This window comes from Cyanistes caeruleus, chromosome 3, assembly GCF_971803275.1.
Source record: "Cyanistes caeruleus chromosome 3, bCyaCae1.hap1.1, whole genome shotgun sequence".
NCBI classification, from domain to species: Eukaryota; Metazoa; Chordata; class Aves; order Passeriformes; family Paridae; genus Cyanistes; species Cyanistes caeruleus.
Genome location: NC_141703.1, coordinates 62,144,968 through 62,171,360, shown reverse-complemented (window position 1 = coordinate 62,171,360; position 26,393 = coordinate 62,144,968). Strand labels below are relative to the sequence as shown.

The following is a 26,393-nucleotide window of genomic DNA, read 5'->3' as shown; positions in this document are numbered from 1 at the left end:
GCCACCATCATGTCAAAGTGTCTTAAAGGCTATTTTCATACTGTTTACTTCTTGATTGTTCCAATTTTAATTTTTGCAAATTAGTCTTTTCATTTTATTCTACTTTACTATGCTAGACTGCTCTGCAGAGCAAAAGTAACCACACACCTCAATCTTTTGTTATTACCAAACTCAAAGAGCAAACTTTATTTTCTTGCCCAGGTCATTTGGCAATACACACTGATAATCAAAGCATTATTTGACTCTGTGTCTAAAAGCAACACAGACTACACCTGACATACCCAATGTTGCATTTACAATGTTGAAATTACAAAAAAGAATATTCACCTGGCAAGACATCTCAGTTTATGGTTCATCTTTTACTGAAAAATTTAACAAATGGCCATAACAAACAGTGTTACACTAAAAGCTATGAAAATATTAAGGCCTGTAATCTACCAAAACACAGGAAAAACTTATTTAACATTGAACTATAATAAAATTATAATATACTAGAATTAACTCTTTCTTTCCTGGAAGGAAAGTTCCTTGGCTTAGCAACATGAAACAGTTTTCAAGCCTAATTTCATGTCAAATATCAGGCAGTTTATAAACTGTGAAGCCAAAAAAAATCCAAACTGGGAAGCAAAATTAGCACTGAATGCAGGATAAATTGTACCTTGGCATTTCAAACTGCTTCTTTGCTCTTAGTGCAAAGAGAACCCTTTGCCACTTTTCTCCCCAGTCTTAATTCTGTACCATTAGGTAAAAGGTTTCTTTTTGTCAGTGGTTCCATTAGTGGATGACTTCCTCACCACTTGATGTGTCAAGCTGTATTTAGTGAACATTAGTGTAAAACACAGAGGCTGTAATTTAGTGCAGACTCTCCCTCTGAGATAAAGGAGATGGGTTTAGGAGATACTATCTTCTATTATTTAGTAACAAAAAGTTAACATGGTGACTTAAACCATACTGGAACACAATAAGCTTTACTAAATCCAATGTCAACTAATTTTACTAAACTAGTTATCACAAACAATAATCAAAGAAAACTGCAATAACTTAAACACATCATACCTGTTTGAATTCTGAGTCTTTTCCCACCATGACCTGAAGACAGTAGATAACTGGATCACCCTTCATGGGCTGCAGAACCTCCCATGTGATTTCACAAGTGTGATCGTTTATTCTCTCTATCCTTGGTGCTGAAGGAAGGAAGCATAAAAGTGACAGCTAGCTCTGCTTTCCCCATCACATACTGTCATATTCTAATGACCTTTAAAATTCTATATTCTACCTCCTGTTTTGTCTCAGAGAAACAAAAGATTCAAATTCAAATTTATTCTTCCTCCAGTGTTTTCTGGAGCAACAACTAAAAATTCATATAGGCCTCTTTTCCTAGTTTAGGTATCATCCAAGAGAAAGCAAATAAATCTTTGTGACTGTAAGTGTGCATTATATACCAAAAATCCCCCAAACAATACTTAATATTATTCTAAACATGATAGAAAGCATTTTCACCTTAACCTGCCACTCTCCTGGTAAGCAGGGGATTCCAAGTACAAACTTGTTATGTCAAAGAATGCATAAACCCCAGGTCTTTCATTTTTGGACTGAATATTTTAAGTAATTAATTACATGAAAAGCGTGTTCTCCCTCTATCCCTACCTGCACTTGAAAAGGGCTTAGTATTCTCAATATCCCAAATACAACATAATACCAAAGCCAACCTGTGATTCTTCCACCCCTCTAATGAAAAAAGAAGCACCCTTACCTTTCAAGGCAGCTGGAACAGATTTGGGAGTAGTGAAAATATATTCTTGAGAAAGGGGACCTTCACCAGCTTCATTACACGCCTGAATACAAAATTTGTATGATGTTGACTCACTGAGTCTTTGAACTTTGTATGTATGACATGGTCCTCTGTATAAGGATACAAACCTGAAAATGGAATGAGCAGCTTGTTTTGAACACAGAAAAGGACTTGTGGAACAGTTAAAGTATTGTCTTGAAATCTGTTTCCATAATTTCCCAGAATCTAATGAAAAGCCCAGAAACACTTATTTCAGAATTAAACAGTGTTCTGGCTGCTATAAAACAGTAAGCTCCTTTTCCAGGGGCAAGTTTTTATTTCTCTTGTCTTTGAAGTAAAAATCTCTTGCACAAAGAACACTACAAATTCTCTCTTACCAAACGTTCCTAAGCATTTTAAGAAACTATTTTGCATTTGGAACAATGGGAAAAGACAGCAGCTGTGTCTCCCAATGAGCTGCATTTTTTTTCCCTTGGCCATCTACTCCTCCAACATCTTTAGCTTTTCAAAATTAGGTAACTAGATTTTAGCTTTTTGCCCCTTTGCAACTCTCCCTTACTACACCTAGACAAAGTGCCATTTGCTCTTGTACATCATTGTTGGAGATGGGCTCATGCAGACCTGCACAGGAGGGCAGAGTCACACTTGTAGTGCACACCAGATCTGTTTCTGAGAGTTTTGTACACTGGCCACTCTCCTTCATGTGGCAATTCTTGCACAAACTGATCATGACAACTCTTCTTTGATTTTCAGCTTTGGTGTCTCCAGGACACAGCACAAATTTCTCTGTTCCAGCAGGGGCTCTCATCTACTTCGTTTTTTTCTTGTCTTTTTAGAACAGATGGTACCTGCACATGACCTAATCTTTGGTACTAGCAATAAATTTCTTTCCAGTTAAAGAGTGTAATTTATTTTCCTCCTTACAGCACAGCACATAGTAGATCTCTTTTATCTTTTTGTCAAGGTAAAGCTACTCATCAGATATGGAGCACTCTAGCAGTACTGCTCATCTTACCATTTAGGCAAGGGCTCTTGCTGTACTGCCTCAGCTGACATTCTATTTAACATGAGGCAAGGGATCCCTCAAAATAATCATTTGTATTAATTTCCACTAAAATAACTGCATATAAGGCAACAGAGAGTAAAGAATTCATCTCTTCTGATATTAAGTTTATAAAATTCACAACAGATTGAACTTGCTACTTCGACAAAATATTTAACTAGAAGTGAGAGAGAAAAGTGTGCTGGTACTGAACACTGCATTAAATTCTTCATGTTGAACTGTAAATAAAAAACAATGAAGCTTTTTATCTTGTACTTCTCAGCACAGAACACTAGAGCCCTTCTCGCCTTGCCAGATGAGACAACCTCCTACATCTGCTGTAAATTCACCAAGAATTTTGCCCTTTGCTGCCATCTCCCAAGCATCCAACTACAGCGACACTGGGCAGATTAAAGAAATGCCAAAACCAACCTTCCATTCTTATCCTCCATTTGAAGGTGGTACTGGATGGAATCAGTTAATGCTTTCGCAGTTCCCTCTCCCCACTTCAGCTTCAGAGTCTGAGAACTGTATGCAGCACATTCCAGGCGAGGTGGATCTGGCGGGAGAGGCTTTGTTTTCAGTTTTATGGTGTGGCTGAAAGGACCTGCTCCAAGACTGTTTAGGGCTTGAATTCGTACCCTAGCATTTGGAAAAGAGAGAATAAATTAACTTGAAATTAGATTCTAAAAATACCTGGCCATATCCACCATTCTCATTAAAGAGAGAATAATGGTTCTATCTACAATGAAGACTTTTATCAGTGCTATGTTTTGATAGACTGTCAAGAATATGCAGGTGCATCACTTTCCTTACATTCTAAGGAGTTGGCCAGATTAGAAATAAAAGTATTAAAAATAAATTCACATTAGCGAAAAGATAAAAAAGTTCTGTGAGTTACTTCAAGAGTGGTCCATCTTTCTGACTGTGGAGGCCTTGAACCAAAATTTTTGATAGCCACATTGGAGTGATGAGGTAAGGTAAAAAACCCAAAACCCCAAAGAGGGGAAACCATATCTGTGACTGTTTTACCAGGTGAGTTCAAGGATGACTAACAGACATTTTTATGGACTTTTCTGAACAGAACATATTCATATGAGAATTAAGCAATGGTGCTCAGACACCTCTCATGCTGTTTCCACCAGTAACACATCTCTGGGCACTTGCAAACACAAGCCCTCTTGGGTCTGCCTGCAAAGTGAGAAGGGAAAACCAAAAGACGCCAAAGACACAGAGCTGAGGAAGTTGTAGAACTTGATACTCAAGGATAAGGTAGGGTTTTGTTTTTTCTTTGATACTCCAAGAAAGACAATGTTGGCATTAGATTTGTAAGTAAGAATTAAAAGACTTAGCCAAGAAATTTATTTCTGAAAAGGAAAAAGCTGACAACAGAGGCTCTTTATGTATTTCACAGGTAGCCACAGGGAGCAAAATGTGTCTAATTTAATTTTGCAGACTTAACATTTGCTTGTCCAAAATAGTATCTAGGTAACTGGAAAAAAGTAAACACAGTAATTAAATTCTGAAACAGTCAACCACACAACTGCAAAATATGGAAACACAAATTGCATGCAGGCTAAAGAATAAATATTTCTCCTTCACTATAGTAATATTTAACGTTGTGCTAATTTATTACAGCCCACAACTAAGATTAATACATGCAATTTTTTATTCGCACAACTTACATGGGTAGAAGTATAGACCTACCTCTGCAATGGAAGTGACTCTTTTTTCAGTCTACTGACATAGAGAGCAACAGCTCTTCAGACTGCCAACATTATTGTTAAATAATTATAAGGCACACAGAAACACTGTATTCTGACATAAAGCCATAAAACAGTAATTAAGGATTCATAAAACTGCATAGCCAGATAATTATACTGAAGTCGGAGTGGGCTAAGAGTCTGACTTCCGTGGGACTGACATTCTCCTTTAACACTGAGGACATGTTTCAGGCAAAACTACTGATTTTTGCATTTATATTTTTCAATGACCCTTGGACTGAACATAAGGGATGAGTTTATCAACTAAAATACTTCAAAAAAGACGCACAGCTGGCTGATCTTTCAAACTGATACTGTTCATGCTGACTTCCACTTTTTCTGCAGATAAGGCATTGCAAGTTGCAGTGAGCTGCAATTAGATCAGACAGGACATAGTCCTTCTTGGATGGATTTTACAATTTCAAACAGAGAAGAAACCAATCCAAAACCAGTTATGAATCTGAATATGTGATGTGACTTTAGTTAAATTGACACATTAACCAGACAGACACAACAGTACTGCAATAAACTAATATAAATTATTTTTGAAAGAAAATTAAAAATAGCACATCTATTTATGATGATCATCATTACAAACTTCTTTTTGCTCCATGACTGTGCACTAATGTGTCTGAGAATAATAATGAAGACAATAAAAAAATACAAGGAAGCAAAGCATCTGCTCTTGTGGAGGGAACAGTAGGCTGTCAAGTAGCTGTGCATCACATACCTGTAGGTAGTATCTGGCTGTAAGCCTTCTATGAAATAGGTCAGATCCTTCCCAACAGTTATTGGCTGCTTATCTCCAAAGTCTATGCTGTAGCCAAGGATTTCAGATCCATGGTCACAAGGCTCTTCCCAGCTTATAGCAAGGCATGTGGAAGGAGAATAGTGTGGACTTTCAACTTCATCTTCACTTAGTCCATGAAGACAGGTCACAACTGCAGGTACAGAGGCTGGAGTCATACATGCTACTACTTCACTGAAAGGACCTGCACCTGCAACGTTCACTGCCTGCAAATCCAAAGTAGACAGTGTTTTTATGGCAGAGTCAATTCCTATTTCCAGATTTCACTAACAATAGTTTTACATCTTTACCTGAACCCTGCAATAGTATATAGTGGCAGGCAAAAGCCCTTTCACTTCACAGCTGAGCCCAGGCCCGCAATAGGAGATCTGCATGCATCCTTCCACACCGCCCCACTCCAGTCGATACTCCGTGACATCAGCTCCATTACTTACTGGTACCTTTAAAATGGAAATCAATAATTAAAAGTTAAATATACTGACAGGAGAAAAAAAATCAACCAAACTCACCAGATCTATATTTTGTTTTTGTTCCAGAGGAGTCTTACCCTCCCATTTCTTTGCTGATTTTCAATTTAATACAATACAAATAGCAGGCAGAATCTGATGCAAACTTCAGCAAGTTCAACTAAGACAATTGCAAAGACAAAATCCTGGACTGATTCAAAAAAGTACAGGCTGGGAGCAAACTTTACCAAAAAAACCCCTGTGTGCCCTGGTAAGAAAGTTGAATAAGAATCAACAGTGTGTGTCTGATGAAGGTGAATTACATATTGGTTGTATTAGCAAATGAGCAGCAAGAAGGGTCAAGGGAATAATGATTCCACTCAGCACTTGTGAGGCTGCATCTCCAGTACCATGTCCCTGTCCTGGGATCCCCAAAAGGAGATGGACATTGATGTAATGGAGAAGGTCCAGCAAAGGGTCACAAAGCCAGAGTGCAACACACAACAAAAAAGTAAAGTTTATTTAATAGCAAAGAGATCCAACTAAGGGAAGATCTTACTGCTGCCTTAAATTACTTACTGGAAGGGTACAAACATTATGACAAAAACTTTTCTTGAAGATGGCACAGTGCCAAGACAAGAGTCATGACTTGCATTAAAGGGTATTTTGACTAGACATAAACCAAGAAAATTCTACAGAATGAAAAATCCTACCGTTTACCCAGACAGTTTTACTAGGCTGAAATATCTGCATTCTTGGAGATAAATAAAATTTCACTGGGAAAGGCCCTGAGAAACTTAACCTATTTGAATAGAAGGTTGAACTAAGTAGCATCAAGAGGTCTACTTGTGCCTTAATTACTGTGTGACTCTGTAAAACAGACATCTAATATCACTCAGATTAACTCTACCAGAATTTTTTATGGTATTCTTTTAAAAAGGCTTTGCCTTGTAGATATTTAAGGAGTGCTCCTCTGATATTCCTCCAGTAGGAAGCATGAACACTACTTTCCAAGTAAAACAGTTTAATTTTTTTCTGTACAGTTCTGTAACTCAGATACTTCACCCCATCTCTAAGCCTCTAAAAAGCTGTGTTTAAAGAGTATTTCCAGATAGAAACTTTTTTTTACAAGCTTAATTTTTATTTATTGCATTTTTTAAAATCATGTATCTAAATACTATGGGTTTATAGGAAGTCTGTGAGGCTTTTGCTACTTTATAACTGATGTAATTATATAAAATTAAATCAGATTATAAAGCCAAGAAATGCACAATAATCTACTGTATTATGTGGATACATTGTCTCTGAGGAACTATAACTAGGTTAAAGAAAAATTTTAAGATGAGACTGCGTCACTCAGAAATGCAGAGTAGCAGCTGTGGCAAAACTTTTGAAAAAAAGATCACAATAAGATCCAGTACCTTCAGCCTGCCAACTTAATGCTGCATCATAATGGCATGATGAATGACTAAGGTTTTACCTATTGGATAATTATGTATGTTTTGTTTACAAGTAACATGATTAAAATACAGTATTAGACTTTACAATTCAAAAACGCGCAAGACCATTATGTTAAGACAGGTGTTACCATGGCATTCTTACCTCCCATGACACCTGAGCACAGGCAGAAGATCTGCATGCCACTTGAGGGGGCTTGCACTGATCTGGGGGTCCAGGTGCTGTAGTTATTTCACATTTTTCGGAGTATGGTCCAAACTGTTATAAAGGGAGTTGATACAACTATATTGTAAGAATGAAAATACTGCTTTTTAAAAAACAGTTTACCATAGTAGGGACATGCAACAGCAACCTGAAACTTTGTATTATCTGTTTATAAAATAAATTTCTGTGGACTGTCAATTCAGGATTTATTTCAGTATCTGACTAGCCTCCGGAACAGCTATAAATTTTTCTTCACTCCAGCAAATGCAATGTGAATAAATTTGACACTTCAAGCTCTTGGGAAAACCAGGGAAATACTATCCAAAGCCTTATTCTAAAGATACAAGATGGCTGCACTGGAATTTAAAACAATTGGTACTGCTTAGTTTTACCTATGTGAAAGAAATAAAGGATTCAAAAACTGCTGAACTATGAACCATTCTTTGCAGGGTGGAGGGAAGATAAAAGTTAGGATGCTGCTTTAAAGCCTTAAACTGCAGACCTCTCCAGAGTGTCAACTCATTCTGACAGTTTTTAGTGAAGTGTACATTACTGAACAAATTAGAACTTTGGGTACATAACAAAATAAAGCTTGTTCCACAGCAGCAATTGATTTAAACACCTTTAATACTCCAAATAGGGAAATTAGTCTTTTATCTGATAAAACATGTAGTCAAAAGTTAAGCTAAATATAAAAATGGAGAGTCAGGAAACACTAATTATTGTGTTCTGAACACCAACAGCTATAAAAATAAAGGTCAATAAATTTAAAAACCTGTATACAGAAAATAATTTGCTAGCTTATTTCACATGAGAATAGTGAAGTTGTTAACAGTGCTTTAATAAGGTGCATAACATTTCCTAATGATTTCCTAATATTTCTGTTCAGATAAAAGACATAATGAGCTATTTTCTCTTCCCTTCATCTAAAAATCCCCTTCATTATAAACTGATGTTTAACCGTCTGTTACCACAAAACAATAAGCTATGTGACTCAAATGACTCTACATTAGGAAATCCTAATTTAAAAATTACTATTAAATGTTTCTTTTGAAATAAAAAATCCTTACTAGTGATTGCAGTCTCTGGAATGAATTTCATTTCAGACTGCCTCCTTACCCCAGCCTTGTTAGCTGCTCTCAGTCTGAAGCTGTACATCCTCCCTGGAAGAAGGCTGCCCACTGTGCACTCAACATCAGAACCCTGGTAAACCTCTCTGTGTTCATCGCTTTCTGCCTGAAACATTTCCAGACCATAACAGGTAATGGGTGAACCACCATCTACCTGAGGTGGTCCTAAAAATAAGAAAGAAAGAAAAGCTTATTTAATTTTAACATGTAACACATTTGGATCCCTTACAATCTCTGACACTTGTAATGAAATTACCCCAGCGCAGCTGAATTTCTCTTGCTCTTGGTCTACCCTGTAGCCTTGGGGGCTGGCATGGACCAGGAACCACTGCTGGTGTCTGCACCACTAAGGAATCAGATACCTAAAACAGAAAGATAGATTAATGAAGTTATCCAGGCCAAAACAAAAACTATTAGTTATGCCACAAGTAAAGGCTAATACCTGACTCAAAAACAAGATCTTCCCCTTTTTAACTGACATCTTCAAATATGTGAAGACGCTGAAGTGATCTGGTATGTATTTCTCAAACCATGCCAAAATAATCACACAATATGCAAAATTTGCTTTTGTGTTTTGGTACACATGCAAGGAGTAGAATTAAAAACAGTGGTTAATTATCAGTACAAACATAGTACATTGAAATGTGACTTATTCAATGTAAACTCATTCTCTTTTGCATCAGAGTGCAGTCTAATGAGTTCTAAACCGTTACTTTAAGGGTTCTATCCTGAACCTCTCAGAAAGCAAAGGTTGGTAGAAGTGTCAATCAGCAGAGATTTAAAAGAAAAAAGGTATTTCAACATTTTCATTGCTTATCAATACCTGATCTGCAACAAGTTTCCACCTCTGAAGTCTGGGCAAAAATTACCCAAGAATATAGCAATACATGCAGCAGATGGCATTGACTAAGACAGTGAGGGGTTATTAGCTTCAGTGTAATACAAAACAAATTGAAGTTGGAAAGCGTTTAGGTTTACAGAAAAAATGAATCTCAAGAGTCTTATTTCACAACTGGTTTCTACGTATACTCGAAGAATGGACTGGTGATCTGCTGCTTTTCAGCTCCTTTGAACATATTGTTGCATTGATCAATTGCTGCTACTTAAAAGGCAGAATGTTTCACATATGTTCATGAGAAGCTGTAGAAGAGTTAATTACATATTTCTTCACAGTTGTGTTGATTTCTGACACCTTCAGAAAGTATGTGGACTTTCTGGAAATTATTTCCTCTTCGGTACTCAATGATAATTCTCAAATCGTGGCGTTGGGCTGTAGGGATGTAGATTGGCAGAGCTAAAGTCTCCAGAGACTTGTGACTGAGAAAGCACTGCAGCCAAGCCAGCATTGAAGGAGTCCAGATTTATTCTTAAGGCCAGGTGTATTCCTTAAGGCAAGAGATTTATTCTGTCGTCAAGGTTATCTTTGCAGGAGACCTCTAACTGGAGGAAGGGTACATACATTTCTTTCATTGCAATAAGGCAGGGCTGTGTAGAAACAGCAAACACCAAGAATGGAAGGCTTTGAGATTTTTGTGACAGCAGCTTGATAGTAAAGCCCTGCTGGAAATCTGCAGAGAGCCAGGGCTGGCTTTGTTACACTTGCTGCTGAGAAGGGAGAACCAATACAGCAAGACATTTTGGTACCGGCAACTGAACTACACCACAGAATTGACAGTGCACATGTGTATGTAATTTGTGTGTATAAAGGAGCATAGTATGGCACAGCAAATTATTTGGGAATACTGAAAAGTAGGACAATGTAAACATTTTAATTGTGCATGAGAGAGCACGGGAAGCATAACCCTGTAAAGCCTGAGAGAAGACTTCTTCCCCTGCCTGCTGGGGTGGCTTGGCTACTCAGACAAGGTACTCCACTGACTACTGGAACTACATTAAATTCACAGAATCACAGAATCTTCTGAGTTGGAAGGTATCTACAAAGATCATCAAAGTCCAGCTCCTGGCCCCAAGACAGCCCCCAAGAATCACACTATGTGAGAAACTATTGTCCAAGTGCTTCCTGAACTCTGTTATGCTTGGTGCTGTGACCAATTCCATGGGGAGCCTTCTCAAGTACCCTTCTTAAAACGCTGTATTGGGTTAGGCCTTAATGAATGACATTGTATAAATGTATTACATTGGAAAAGTATCCGTTTCTGTAAAAAGACAATCATGTCAAACAAAATATAATATCAGAAAAGAATATTCAGATATATTTCTTTAACAAACAAGCAGAAACTCAAACCACTGTGCAGCAATACTGGAACTTCTCTGAGGTTCTAAATTATGGCTATTTTGTTAGGCACTTCTGCACAATACTTGCTTAAATATCTACTGGACCAGATTTTCTTACAGAGAGAAATTTTATTTAATAAAAATATTAGCTGATATTACCGTGCTTTGTCCTCCTTCCCCAATGCAATATACACGTAACCGATAGGAAGAGCCTGGATTTAGTCGGTCACACACATGTTCCCTAGCGGCTCCGCTGTATATTGTATCCCATTTGTTTCCTGAAAGGTTAGGAATAAGTGTGCAATGAACCAAAGTGCAATTTGCCACACTTCAGTACCAGCCACAGCAGATACCCTAACTTCACTAAATAAGTGGGTCCCTGATGTTCAATAAAAAAAATAGAAATTGAGACTGCTTTGAATTTCCTGGAAGATCCTATAATTTCATAAAGATAATTTCCTAGGTGTAGGTATGCTGAAGTGAAATAGCTTCCTTATTCGGTATTTATCTTAACTAGAAGAGAACACACTAGGTCAGCAAGCAAATTCAACATCATAACCATATAAACAGGAAAGACAGAAAAGTAAAATTTTTCACAGAAAACAAACTTCAAATTACATTATAATTTTGCAGGCTGTAACTATAGTTTACAATTGATGAAGTTTGTTCCTGTGTTCCTAAATGGCCCAGAAGCATGTGAAATTCTGATTCCATTATTTCCTACTCTTAAACCAGAAACTCTTTAGCATTTTCTCTCTGTTTAAAAGATTAAGCAGGGAACCTGGGGACTTTTAATTAAATCTCTAACAACTCAATACACCACAGAACTTAGAGGACTGGGAACGAAATGTAATGCACAACTCACTAAATCTGCATGAAATGCTTGGGTGCATCATTCCAAAAGTGACTTAATGTGACTCATGACACATGACAAAGGGAGGAAAGCAATAGACTAAACATCAAAAGAACCACAACTGAGAGGGCTCCTGTCGTATCTGGGGACAGTGCTGTCTTCATCTGACAAGGCTTGGGAGAAGTTTAAACTTTCATTTTTGATGTGACTGTTTCTGAACTCAATCAGGCTACTTAAGAGGTCAAGATTTTAAAATATTTTAGCAAGATAGGTTTATGTCCAGTTTAGAAATACTGTCAGTTTTGTTTCTGTATGAAAGAACAGAAAAGCAAACAGCAGAAAGCTATCCCAGATGCATTATTGTTCTCTTTTAATAGTGATAAATAGAGTACAAGCTTTTCTTTCATCTGCCATGCAGACAACAAAGGTACATGTCCCTGTCTTCTTGCCCTAGAATGTCTGAAATATGTAATTTCGTTTCTAAAACTGAATAGACCTAATTAGTAAGTTAAACAAAAAGCATCTCTTGCATCACAGAATTTTGTGGCGTCTTTCTTTTCTAAATCAGAGAAAAAGAATTTCTTGTGTACAAGCATCAATGTGTCTCTATTTTCTTTTTGATGTCAGTCCCTGGCAATAACTTTCCCTATAATGATACACATTTTATTCTTCCCACATGTACACAGAGACAGAAAAAAAATGCCACACAAGTGAATTCCAATGTATGAGCCTAATACTTACCACTTAAGCCTTCAGACATTTCCACAACATACGTATTTATTGCCGCTCCCCCATTGTCTTTTGGTGGATCTATAAAAAATAGCAATATTCCAACTAAGCAAGGTAAGTTAAATGGCATTATAGCTTTTGGGGAGGCAAAATCAACAAAGAGCTGGAGATGGGTGCTTATTTAGATGGAGAGCATCCTAGTCCAGGGCAGTGGAAAATCACTCAAAGTCCTGCTTTGTGAAAGCCAGCTCTCAGCCCTTCTGTACACTCTACACAGGAAAAGGGACAAGGAAATCCCCCCTGGGAGATGCCACTGCAAACAATTCAGTCTCAAGTGCTGTGGAAGGCTGCCTGAGCATGGATTCAAGGACACAGACTCTAATGGTCCTGTAATTTGGACTGCAGACAGGAATAAAGATCATACAGATTTGTAGATAAAAATATTTTGAAATTATTTAAGGACAGAATTTCAAAAACCTAAACATTTTGAGACAGAAAAGAAATCAAGAGTTCTAAGCTGAAAACTTATCTCTTAACTTCTAATATATCAATAGAGATTGAGTGCACTATCCTCCCTGGTACAGTATTCATGTACAAGATACAAATCTATAGACCTTTCTTTGACATATAATCCTAATATTGATTCTTAAAGATGATTTAGAAAACAGCAAAATTAAAATAATGTGAAACAACATTTTGAACAAATATAAACACGGCATTATAATTCAACACAGAAGGGTACTCCTGCCTAAACATCACATTATGGATGGATTGAATTATGTTGGCTCTTAGGCAAGAGTTATGTATCATAAAATGCCAGCTATATAAAATGAGAATTACATGGCAGATAGCACTTCTTTGGTTGGAAGGAAATTACTCCAAATGAAAAATAAAATTGTCACATTAATTACCACATAGAAAGAGTATCACTGTTCCAAATAAAAACTATTAAAAATTTTATATATAAATGGATATTTTAGGTTGCTTTTGATACACAAATAAGGTATTTTTAAAAATTTTATACATTATGTATTGTACATAAAAGATCAGGTATCAGGTCCTGATGTAGCAAAGCACTCTGGGAAAATGCAAGACTGGACCTGCTGAGTACTTATTTATACTCTACAAGTAAATTTCTTATTATTGATGTTGAAGAATTAAACACATAAATGGAAATAGATAAGAAGTGACAGTAAATGTAATTTTTTACTGTTTGATTTTAAGCTAAAGTACTGCATCGCACAGTACTGTTTAACCTTCTATTTTACAGGATAAGGCTAAAAATTCCTTTAAGCTTAAGGAAAAGTTTCTCAATATCCTTAGCAGATATAAATTTATCTATCAAAACCAAATAGCTTGAAGATACAGGTTGAACTTCAATCTTCTCTTTCAATAACAACCCAGAATGTCAAGCACCTGCTTTTTGTGCCAGAGAAACAGAACTTAAGTGCATTGATTAACCACACTTTTTTAAGCATTGCAGTCCATTGCAATAACAGTCCCTATTACAATTAGCATATTATCCTTCCCATATAATTAGCTATATTGCCACACTAAGTATTTTGAGTCAGTATTTTTCCATGTAAAAGGATCATAATGGCTTGGTTGAGTGAAGTGTTACTAAAGTAAAACCTTACCTCCTGTATAAAAAAATTATATATATGATATATATATTAAAAATACAGAAGAAATACTCTAGAACTGGAAAACATTCTTACCCCAGATTATTTTAAAACTTTGTGCATGAGTTTTTCCTTTCACTGTGGGTTTTGAAGGTACTCCAGGTTTGTCTGGACAAGTAATGTACTCCACTGTCTCACTTGGACTGCTTTTCCCTTCTGAGTTATAAGCAATGACCTGTAAATATATATAAAATACTATGAATGCATTGGATAGTGGTATGCTATTCACTGCTTTTGGTAAGGAAAAATTAATTCATATTGTATATATAGATAGACACATAATAAACTAGCACAAGAACTAAAGTTATTATATACATTCATTTTACATTTTAATTAATCCCATAATTAGACAATCACTATACTGAAAATATAAATGCATGCAAAATGCCAGAAAAAGCCAAATCCTTAAAAAAATCCCTCCCATCCTAGTATAGGACCTTCTTTTATAGAAATACATTCAGAGATAAAAAAAGTGTTTATATGGGTAAGTTGTATTAACAACATCAAAGGGATTTTATAAACTCTTCAGTCCCAAGGATCATTATGGCAAAAGGCTGTCATGAAAGTCACATGAAGGACAAGGAATTATATTTGTCAAAGGCAAATCATGTTTAACCAATCTGAGTGCTTCCATGATCAAACAACTTGCTCAAGAAATGGGGGACAGCTGGGGACATCATCTACCCTAATTTTAGTGTCATCTCCACATATACATAGATAAGCTGGTTAAGATAGCACAGATGGACCACAAGATGGGTGTAGAAAACCTGACAGAATGCCAGGCTCAAAGAGTGTTGGCTAATGATTTGAAGGCAAATTAGCAGCTGCTCATGAGTGGTTTTTCTCAGCAGCCAATCCAAGGTCAGATTCATTATCTTCAGAAATGATCTGGGTGATAGGAGTGATGCTCCCAGATTTGCATATAGCACCAAAGTAGGAGAATATAGACATATGCTGGAGGGAAGAGCCAGTATACAGACTTTGATAGGCTGAAATATTGAATGAACAAGAACTGTATGAGCTTTGGACAAAAGATAGAGTCTTGCACCTGGGATAGAATATTCCCAGCACCAGTGCAGTCTGGGGTCTCACTCTAGCCAGTTTTTCTTTTTTTAGCTCTGCTGAGAAGGACATTGGGATTCAAGTAGGAGCAAGCCAAATGAATCAGCAAAGCATCTTGGCAGTAGCAAAACCAAATGGTTTCATGGGTTGCATCACCAAAAATTTTCCCAGCAGAACAAAGGATTTAATTATGTCACTTTACTCAGTACTTTTAAAACCATGCTTGGAATACTGTCCAGTTTTGGTCCTCCCAGTTCAAGAGACACTGGGAAACTGGAAAGGGCCAATGATGATCAAGAGGGCATGATGATCAGAGGGTTAGAGAACCTGACACTGGAAAAAAAAGCTTTCTTTTATTCTGCCTGAGTAAAAAGAAGTTTCACTGGGAAGGATCTAATTGCAGCCTTCCAATACTTAAGAGATAGTTACAAAAGAGATGACATTGCCTTCCAAAGGATCTGTAATGACGGGACGAGAGCCAGCAGACATAGTGTGCTAGGGGAAATTCTAGCTGGATATAAGAAAAGAAATTAATTTCTATTAGAACAGACAGCCCAAAGAAGTGGTTGAATTGTCCTTGCTGGAAGTACTGAAATCTCAGCTCAACAGGGCTGGGAACAGGGTTGAACTACCTAAGCCTTCTACACAAATTTGACCCAGATGATCACTAGTAGTCTTTTCCAACCTGGACTTTTCTGTGACTCTAGGAAAACAAATTTGTGCTATTCTTTACTTTGTACTTTTTAGTTTGGTAAAAAGGTAAACCACTTAGGAAAAAAGAAAAAAAAGGAAAAGAGTTTTTTTCAGTTTTTAGATCTGTTTTAAGAAAAAGCAGAATCGAAATGACAGCAGTGATGTTAGTAGAGACTGAGAAGAGGAAATGCAAGCTAACATGTCTCTCAGACATTAAGTCTCCCAATACAGTTTACAAGATTAATAATAATCTGGTTGTCTGTATGTCCTTACAAATTAAGTTAAACAGGCAGTTAGCATTTACGTATTATAATATGGTTTCAAATGGTTATAAAGCTTCTTTCAAAAGCCTTAAAGAATATTACTACTAATTAAGTCTTTCCCCTGTATAATAAAAATTAAAGACCTGATTAACTTAACATTTGTTTCTCCTTTATGGTCCATGAATGGGTGAACAGAGACTTCTGTTTATTGTTTTGCTAATAAAAACAGGGTATAAACATTGGAGTTTATTTGAATGAGAAACTTAGGATGTTTAAATAACTATACATTTACTAGTAACCAGTATAATTAATGTGCAGCATTACTTTCAAAGGAAGACTATGGTCATGTCCTACAAAAGCTAGTTTCAAGACAATGACCTATTCTTTAGTTCAAGTGTAGCGGTAATAATGCTAGAAATGCACTGTATATTTTATATTATTTAAATACTAAGTTTGTGCAAAAACCCCAACAAAATCACATTCAGAAGTGCAAAATATCATCTGAAAAGGAGTACTTACATGCTGTAGTGTTAACTCAAATCAATCAACTCAAACTATTTCCTTCATATTGCAAAGAGAAGCTGTTCTTCAACAGTTCCCAATTCTTCCTTAAGAAATAGTATTTTAGGTGTATGTGTGACAACAGCTATCAACATTTCTCACTTGCAGGAAAAAGGCAGGATGAGGTTATTCTGACTGTACCTCAAGTTGCACCAGAGGAAGTTTAAATTGAAAATAAGGAAAAATTCCTTTACAGAAAGAGCAGTCAAGCATTGGCAAGGCTGCCCAGGGAAGTAGTCTAGTAACCACCACTGGAGGTATTTCAAAGATGTGCAGATATGTTGCTTACAGACGTGGTTTAATGCTGGGTTAAGAGTTGATCTTACAGGTCTTTTCCAACCTAAATGATTCTGTGATTCATACTGTGGGACACATTTTTAGCTTTGTTCCAAAACTCAAGTAACTATTCAAGAGTGACACAGAACATAGAATAGCCCAGGCTGGAAGGGACCTGAAAGATCACCTGGTCCAACCCTTCAAGGCAATGTGAGCCTAGATGAGATTGTCTAACACCTTCTCCAGTCATATCTTGAAATCATCCAGTGATGGGGACTCTACCACATTTCTGGGGAGGTTGCTCCAGTGATTACTTGATCTCACTGTGGAAAATTTCTTTCCTATACCAAGATGAAACCCCTTCCAGTGCACCTTGCAACTCTTGCCCCTTGTCATCTCCAGGTGATTCCTTGTGAAGGGAGAACCTCCCTCCTCTCTGTAGTCAAGTTTTAAGTGCTAGCAAACTGTGATGACATCCCTTTGAGCCTTCTCCAATGAGGTAATATGTAATTCCTTTAGACTTTGATTATAAGGCAGGTTCTCCAGCCCTTTTATAATTTTTCTTCGGCCCAACTCTCCACAAGAGACCTTTGGACCAACTCCCACTCTGCCTGTCTTTTGTGAATTGTGTGAATCAGAACTGGACACAGCTATCTAAGTGTCATTTGACACAAGCTGAATACAAGGAAGATTTCTTATCTCTGCTAGCAATGCCACTGCTGAATCAGCCCAGGATCCAGTTTGCCTGAATGTCCCTTTCAGCAGGCTGCTCCTAGCCTATAGAGGGCTCCTTGGTTATTGCAGCCCAGGTGCAGAGCTTTGTACTTGTCTTTGTTAATCTTCATACTGTTCTTGCTACCTCACTCTTCTAGTCTGTCCAGGTGTTTCTGTAAGATAGTTTTGCCTTCTGATGTGTTCATCTGACCACTCCATGTGATGTCATCAGCAAACTTGGTGAGGGTGCTTTCAATTCCACTGTCAAGATCAGCTGTGAAAACGAGCAGCACGGGGCCTCTTATCCCTAGGAGTTCCTAATACAAACATGCTGTCAGCCTAACTAGAAACCATTGATCACTACCCTCTGAGTGGGGCCTGTTGGCCAGTTTCCTACTCATCTAACCCTTTGTGTTTTGCCAATTTGGCCAGGGAAAAGACTGTGGGAAACTGTTGAATGGTGCTGAAGTTCAGGTAAAAACCACAGGTCTCCTTGGACCAACTGGAAGTGTTACCTTGATATAGGATAAGATCAGGCTTGTCAGCCATCATTTACTTTTGGTGTAGGCTATTCCCAACTGCCTGCTTGTAATATTTCCTAGGAAGACTTTTCCATTTCTTTTCCAGTAACTGAAGTAAGATTAATGGGCTTGTAGTTCCCTGGGTCCTCTTTCGGACCCCTCCTGTAGGTGGGGGGTATTCCATTTGCCCTCTTCCAGACATCAGGGATATCTGTTGATGTGTATCACTTTTCAAATGTTACACATAGGGGTCTTGTGGCAATGTCAGCCACTTCCCTTTACATCCATAAGTGGACTGAACCCTTCCAACAGACCAAATCCCAGCTTTGTCACTGCTATCTTATCCTGTGATCTGGGGTCCAGTTATGCTGGTAAAGCAGAAACAAAGAAGGTATTAAGAATCTCTGCTTTATTTGCATTATTAGTAACTTGCCTCTTTGCCCTGTTTAGGAATGGCATGGAATCTGTATGTCTTCTCTGTGCTTCTACTTCTCACACATCTGAAGAAACATTTTGTCATTCTTGTTATCTTTGGCCAATTTCAGTTCTAGTTGATCCTAAGCCTTCCTGACTTCAACTCTGCCTGTCCTGGAAAAGTTCTTGTAGTCCTTGATGGCTATTTGATCACCTTCCCATGGCCAGTATGCTTCTTTCCACCTTTTAACCACACCCAAAGGCTCATAGTTAGTCCAGACTTCTTCCTGAACTAATAGTTCAGCCCTCATGCTTAACAGAACAGGCCATGGTAATATGGATGACTTATAATAATTTTTTTTTTAATCAAGGCGGCTCCTTACCCTAACACTTTCATTGTGTTTACTATCAAAGAACCCATAGCTACACAAAGTGTTATCACCCATGTATATGAAACAAACCAGCCAAATAAAAAACCCCAGCTGCTAAGAATATGTACTTATGACTTGGAATTTCAAGATATCTGCAACTGTGTTATACCCTTGCAGAGGTTCTTATTGCTTCTGCAGAAACAATAATGCATGTGTTCAGCTGACAGTTTTAGGAGATTCAAATAGTAAGAAACTGGCATAAAATTCAGTTTTCCTTAAAAAAGGCCCTCCCCACTTCTAAGTCAATCTCAAACTAGTCTGGTGCCCAAACATATGAAAAAAAATCTTACCCTAAATTTATATTTTGTACTACGCCTCAAATTCTTCACCGTGTAGGTAAGATCATCACCATCATATTTTGGCTTGAAACCATATCCCTGCAGAATTAAATAGGATTATTTGAACATTAGCTTTGCAGACCAGAGGATCTAACATACTTCATACAAATAAATTACTGTTTCAGACTGTAATTATTATGTGTCCCTGACAAAGTAATAAGTGCACCTTCATTGTGTAAACACAAGTTGGTTTTTTTTTTTATAAGAGGTGTGAATTCATTAACCATTTTCCAACCAAAAGAGGAGAAAATATCAGTAAGACATATACAGTCACTGGAAATTTTAGCTAACACTTTCCATGGGTAGAACACCACTGATTTTGAAACCAATGTTGTTAGTCTGAAATCACATCTAGAGGGACCACACTTCATGATGCAATTGCTTTGATCAGCTCTTATAAGGCTTAACTTGCACACACAAATTCACAAATTTATAAGCAATTTAAAAGTCTTTTCAGAAATGAGGCTTAATAATACTAAACACAATTAAAAGAAGAAAGCTAGGTGGCCTGGTCACAGCAATGACAAGTCATTAGCTTAATTTCAGAAAATACAATTCCTTGTAGAATAGTGTAGCAAAAATAATCATTGCTATACTAATACAATAATGTATCAAGCATATTGAGAATAATTATTCTAAACTTACTGAGTTCTCATCCTCCATCTCTAATATATATGAGATTCCTTCATCTGATGGTGTTCCTGAGGGTTTAGTCCACTGAAGGGATAACCAAGTAACTCCAGCATTAATCAGCAAAGGACTTGCTGGTGTGGTTGGGGCAGTGCCTGAGGTATGATACAGGACTTCTTCACTAAAATCACTGTTTAAAACAGACAATATGTAAACTAACTAGACACAATAATTAATAGCTAAAAACCGAAATTCGTACTAAACACAGCTATGATAGTTTCTTGGAGATATGCACAATGGGAAATTGTAAGCTGTTATATGCAAACAACTTAACTTGCCCATGAGTATGTCAGTAACAAAATATCCGAACAAGGTTACCATGTTCATAATTGAAAGATTCCTTTGTATGATATAATCACAATGTTTTAATAACCAAAATGTTTTGCTTTTTCATATTAACTCAGTATTCTAAAACACTAAAGCTCTACATGTAATAATATACCACAGTGTCCCTCCTTTTCAAAGTGAAAACATGAAGGCATAAAAACATTTATGGCAAGACCTCAAAACAAACTTTGCTTATGTGTTCTGAGCTTACTTTGAAGTACTGGTTTCCCTAGAGATTCAGAAAATAATAGAATATTCTCCTTCAATGGTGAGCTACCTTAAGAGTTGATAAAATCAGAGTCTTACTGCAGAAAAAGTAGAGTTTATACCAGTGAATCTTCTAACACAACTGTTATCTTTATTTGATTTAGATTAGATATACTGTGTGGTGAAAATACAAACAAATTACATAAAAAGAGCTACTGTGAAACAGAGGGATGCAAAAGTCAGTGAACAGGTTGTACAGATAGTCTGACATGCATCCAGCTAGACTAAAAAGCCCCACCTGCTCTCAGCTGGCTTTGCTGCTTTACATCAGATCTGAAGAATCACTTACAAGCCTAAAGCTAGTCTAGTATTTTTAACCATATGAAACTAATGTCAAAGATGTAATTTTAATCTAAAAGCTAAGGACTATGTAAGCGAGCACCAGGAAGCCCTGAAAATCCTCTGTATCACTTAAATGAAGGTACCAGGTACAGTCTCATGTGTTTAGAACCTGACTTGCCAGAAAAATCTCAATTAAAAGATAACTCAATTTCACTTTCTCTCTTACTCAACCTATATTATAGCAAAGCACATGTTGTACATTTTGGTCTGTATTGAAGTATTTTTGGCATTTAAAGGAAAAAATCTTACAGACACCACATTATCAAGAGTGTTGATAGCACAGAAAACAGACATTGCCTGTGAGGACTGTAAAAGAGATGTGAAGCAAGAAGGGCAAAAATTAAAAACATGAGAAAACTTCCAAATTCGTGGGAATAGTAATTTTTTTTCTTGTAAGAAGTCAAAAGCAAGAAAATTTCTGGAATGGAAATTGATACCTACAATGTATTTACTAAAAAAAAGATCAGCATTTTATAGGCAGTCTGAAGAAAGCATGAAGAGAGGTTAGATACAAGTAGTATGTCTAACACTTTTCAAAATGAACTATTGAAGGAGTCAACTTACAAGTGGATATAAGGTAAAAAAAAGCACATCTAGAAAAGATTTAATCTCTAAACTTGCTTGAACCACTTCAAAATACACTGAAATAAACTAAGAGTTCCAACCATAGTCATATTTGAATGACTATTAAACAATTTCCTCAGAAGTACAGTACTATTTATTTTTGGAAATATATTTTATTTTTCCAGTTTTCTTTAACCACTGTATCATGTAGGTTAGAATTGAATTTAAAAATTAGTAACTCAGTGATAAAATATCTGTTCTTGTTGGTAAAATGATTTAGACAAAATTTTGTCTCCAGATGCCTTATGTTCTCAACATTCTTCATAAGGGATAAACAGGCACTCTGCACTAATAAATATTATTTCAAGAGACTTCTTAATTAAATAATACCATAAAGACAAAAAAGCTCATCTTCACAAGGCTATGAAATATTGATTTAAAAATCTATTTAGTGTGATTAGTTTAAGAAGGGTACTTAACTGATCAGTGTCTTCAAAGCTTATGCTGTAGGAATCTTTAATATGTGCAGTTATTCCTAGCTGTTTACACTCAGATGCAAAAGGGGAACAGGAAGAGAGTCCAAGCATTGGACCCTGCTTAACTGACAGCTCCCTCCCTCTGTCTTTGTTTTTAACAGTTCCAACTGAATCTCATCAAGACAAAGTCCAGGAGCAAATCAAGAGAATAATTAATTCAAGGAGCATCATCCAGAAAGCAGTGATATAATAAGGACTATTGGAGCACACCAAAGTCATTCTAGTCTACTGTCAGAGGACACTGTAGCAGCAGAAAGCAGGTGCTTAAGGAAAGACATAGGAACAAGTACTTAATGCAATGCATTCCCTGAGTACTCTCCAAAGCCTCCCAACACATGCCTCAGATCTCCTGAGCCAGCTGTATTTTCCACATACTTAATGGTTTGCAGAAGATTCCTTCTGCCCAGCATGAACCTGTGTCTGGCTCCCTACTCTTTACATTGTTCTTAAACACTGGCCAAGCAGGCACTTTTTCTCAAGCACCTCCTTCTTCCAAATAAAGGACACACAACACACATCCTCTGTTTCATGCTATAGAAACACCACTTTAGTGAGATTCAGCAGAATGTTCATAATATCTGAATTAAAAAACAAACACAAAAATCAATTTTATGCTGATGGTGAAGGAAACTATTTTTATGCCCCACAGGACTTCAAAGTCCAAGTACAACTAGGTAGCCTGTACACCAGGAGTCTGCTATAGAGGAGATGAGCTCTGGTAGTGTGATTGCTAGCCAGGTGCATCTGCCTTGCCTGATGATGAAGCAGCACACTCAGGAACTAATGCATTCATTAACGCAAGCATAACTTCACAAAACATTTCTTTTTCCCAAGTTCTTACTTATATTCTCCACCGAAATTACATGTCATTCATTCAAAAATTCAAAACAAAGTTTAGTGCTCTATAACATCTAAAAAGTAGTAATTAAAAGTGTGAACCACATATCCTAAGCATTTACAATAAGCTCTAGAGCTTCCAAAGAATTAATTGATATGGCAATGTCATATTCTGTCTATTTCTCAGAGTAAGAGGAGACTAACAGACACATTAGATGAAGGGACAATATCACAGCACACAGGCTATCTGCAAAAAGAATAACCCAGTCACATACTGTGAGTTAACTAAGAAGTTGGACTAGATGATCACTGTAGGTCCCTTCCAACTGAAAGATTATATACTCTATATCCCATTTCAGACCATTTGGACAAAATAAATTTTTCTTTAAATGCCAACACATGTTTTTCCTAAAGCAGCACACACAGACATGCATATGCATTACATATTTATGTATGTAATAGTATTTACCTCATTCCCATGTCATTTTTGGCTGCTAGCCTAAAGGTGTACCCCATTGCTGGTGATAGTTTAGTGATCCTGTACTGCTTCTGTTGACCGTAATAACACTGGCAAAACTCTCCATTTCCTTTTCCCTAAAAAGTAATAAGTTTATCATATTATTCACCTTATTACATATGCATCCATTAATTAAAGCACATACAAACATGATGTAAAACCCTTTTTTGAAATTAAATATAACTCAAGAATCTCCATATGGTGAGGCAGTGGCATATGAAATTTTGTATTAAATTAGCATCTTTTTTTCTTCCTTTCCATTTCCCAGTTCCTTGGGGCTGAAAGAATAAAAGCCATGAAGCTCCTGCAGCTCTGCCATCTCAGGACAGCTGTCCAGGTAGAGACTGCAAGATTGTTGCAGGGCCATAGTTGATCCACCCACTTATTAAAAAAGAAAGACTGTTGTAGGAAAATGACCCTTCTGTGCCAGCTCTTGAACACAGTATTGGACTACAAGTGAAAAAGCCACTATTAAGAGCGGCAGAATCACGCAATTAAGATATTTTTATTTTATATCCCCTGAGAAAAAAAACTGAGCAGTAACTGCATTTTAATAATTGCTTCAGGAATTACATATTTGTCACACACCCGTAAGCAGAAATCTTAATTTTCACACAACTTGATGTGCACAGTCACATACAGCTACTTAAAACACATAGAAGACTGAAAATACAATAGAATAGCTTGCTTACTTCATCCCATTCTAAAAGGTAACTGTGGATTTTGGAACCATTATCACATGATGCCTGTAACAGGAAAACAAAAAAAATTAGAATTCTAACTGGATACAAGTCCACTTAAAAAAATGCATGTGTGGGCCAAACCATGAGAAAAACAGTGGAAGACAAATAATGCTCCCCTTATATGATTGTTTCACTTGCCAAGACAGTCCTAGTTCAGTCGTCATACAGTGAATGCTTATTTCATATTGGTTTTTTTCTCACTTAGTTCTTGAAATGCACTGGGTACTGAAGTCAGTAATTTTACCTTGAAAGACTCCTTGCTTTTCTGTGAATCCTTCTCTTTTTACTCAAGTCCACATTTAACCCCGTAAATCTATTTCCAGTCAGGGAACTGTGACTGAAATTAGTAGCTCTTACAAAAACTTTCAGTTTCAATGAACTGGTATTTTATTGATAAATCCACAACAATTCTAAGAGTTTAAAATATTTATTTTAAAGGCTGTGAAGCAATCCTTACCTTCCACTGAAGAGTAAGAGAATTTTTGGTCCGATTAGTTATCCTGGGCAGATTTGGAGTATCAGGTTCACAACTTGCTGTGGTAAAACTCTCTGCTTCTGAAGGGCACCCCTTTACACAGTTGCATTCTACTTGGACTCTAAAGTGGAAGAGAGTCAATAACATTTTGCTTCAAAATCTGTAGTTTCCAAAGAAAACTGAGCATTTGGAATTAAGTTGCTGCCTTGCTGCTTCATTATTAAAATATCACTGTTAGAAATAAATAGCTGGGGGAAACATCTCCGTCAATTGAAGCAATAAGGAAGAAAAGAGTCCTTTACTTCAGATGTACATCATTACCATCAGTCGGCTTTAGTCTCACAATTATATTTAAAATATGTCTGTTATTAGCTGTACTTTGGTTGGAAAATAATGGTAGCATTTTGCAGGCTCATTATCTGTTGTAGAGATATGAACTTATATTATGAATGATTCTTTTGCAAGTGCTTTCGTCAGATGAGCACAATGAAGCTGTTGATGTATTTTCAGAGTATCCTCTGCACTCAAATGAGTGTCCTGCTGAGTGTGTTCACCTTGTCCTTTTGTTTAGCAAGGCTATGAATTAGCTCTCCACATACTTCAAAAGAGTGAATTTTGTTTCTGTCTCAAAGAGAAATGGCTTGTTTTTCAAAAGGCTTGTTTCCAAAAGGAAATACATGATAATCATCTGGCCTCCCCTTGCCCCCTAAGCTGTGCAGCTATGCCTTGCCTCATATTTGGGTCAATGGCACATTACTTTCTTCTGATTCATCTGTTCCTTTGAAAAAAATCCCAAAACCAAAACTCTCTAAAAAACCCCCTCCTCTGCTCACCAATATAAGATCTGGGTTTCCAACTTAAGAAGATACAAAAATCCTGACATATTTTTGATGCATGAACAGCAAATCACAGGAAATTTGGTTTTACAGATTTTACAAACAGAGAGAAGACATTCAAATAGTGACTAAAGTTGAACACAAAGTTGTTTGTGCTAGTATACAGTTGCAAATATGTAATATGTCAGTTATCTTGGTGGTAGAGCTGTTCCAGTCTTTGTTGATTTTGTGCAGTGTTCATATTGGCAGAATTCTGTTTAGGAAGAGCTTGGATGGCCAAGCCATTGATTCCCATGTATTGCCTACAATCACCAGAATTAAGCAAGAAAAAATATGAATGTAGGCTGATAGAAGAGGACTTAGACCGAAAAGAAAATTTCTAGGCACTGACCCTTATGCTCCATGAATTTTCAATTTCAACCTTGTTGGATAAAAGATATAAATTCTACTAAAAATAGGAACAAAATCACAGGTAAACACTTTCATATGAAATAGCTTAGAGCCAATTTACCATTCATCCTTCTCCTGACCTTGTGATCCAGGCAATATGGGGGCTCAGATTAAATGAGGGTTGTAATTAGAACAGATCAACCCTCTTTTGCTTTCAGTTTGACAGCCAGGACAATACTCTGGAAAACAGATGTGGGAGGTGTAGACTCCTTCACACCAAGGACTGGGAACCTAGCTCTCCTACTTGAGCAAATGTCAAAAAGGCTACTGCACAAGGCAAGTCCTATCCTCAATCTGATGTGGAAGGAGGCAGAACATTGTTAACTGGGACCCATATTCTGACACACTTCTGCCCTCTCTGCTTCCTACCAGCTGTCTCTAAATTGCTTCCCTT

The 26,393-nt window shown here is 36.9% G+C and overlaps 1 protein-coding gene across 10 annotated transcripts in view; it reads right to left on the bottom strand.

Annotated features, from left to right (window-relative positions):
* The window catches only part of FNDC3A (fibronectin type III domain containing 3A), a 113,450-nt gene that overhangs the window by 3,931 nt on the left and 83,126 nt on the right, over positions 1 to 26,393 (bottom strand). For all 10 annotated transcript variants that reach the window (XM_086881305.1, XM_086881307.1, XM_086881313.1 and 7 more), the window contains 16 exons: positions 24,696 to 24,834; positions 24,188 to 24,241; positions 23,448 to 23,572; positions 20,061 to 20,235; positions 19,368 to 19,454; positions 14,179 to 14,317; positions 12,473 to 12,541; positions 11,038 to 11,156; positions 8,900 to 9,005; positions 8,633 to 8,808; positions 7,454 to 7,567; positions 5,696 to 5,845; positions 5,328 to 5,611; positions 3,267 to 3,476; positions 1,754 to 1,920; positions 1,057 to 1,184 (listed from right to left, as the gene is read on the bottom strand). In XM_086881305.1, the coding sequence (XP_086737431.1) occupies positions 1,057 to 1,184; positions 1,754 to 1,920; positions 3,267 to 3,476; positions 5,328 to 5,611; positions 5,696 to 5,845; positions 7,454 to 7,567; positions 8,633 to 8,808; positions 8,900 to 9,005; positions 11,038 to 11,156; positions 12,473 to 12,541; positions 14,179 to 14,317; positions 19,368 to 19,454; positions 20,061 to 20,235; positions 23,448 to 23,572; positions 24,188 to 24,241; positions 24,696 to 24,834 (2,242 nt within the window). The remainder of the gene's footprint in view (positions 1 to 1,056; positions 1,185 to 1,753; positions 1,921 to 3,266; positions 3,477 to 5,327; positions 5,612 to 5,695; positions 5,846 to 7,453; positions 7,568 to 8,632; positions 8,809 to 8,899; positions 9,006 to 11,037; positions 11,157 to 12,472; positions 12,542 to 14,178; positions 14,318 to 19,367; positions 19,455 to 20,060; positions 20,236 to 23,447; positions 23,573 to 24,187; positions 24,242 to 24,695; positions 24,835 to 26,393) is intronic.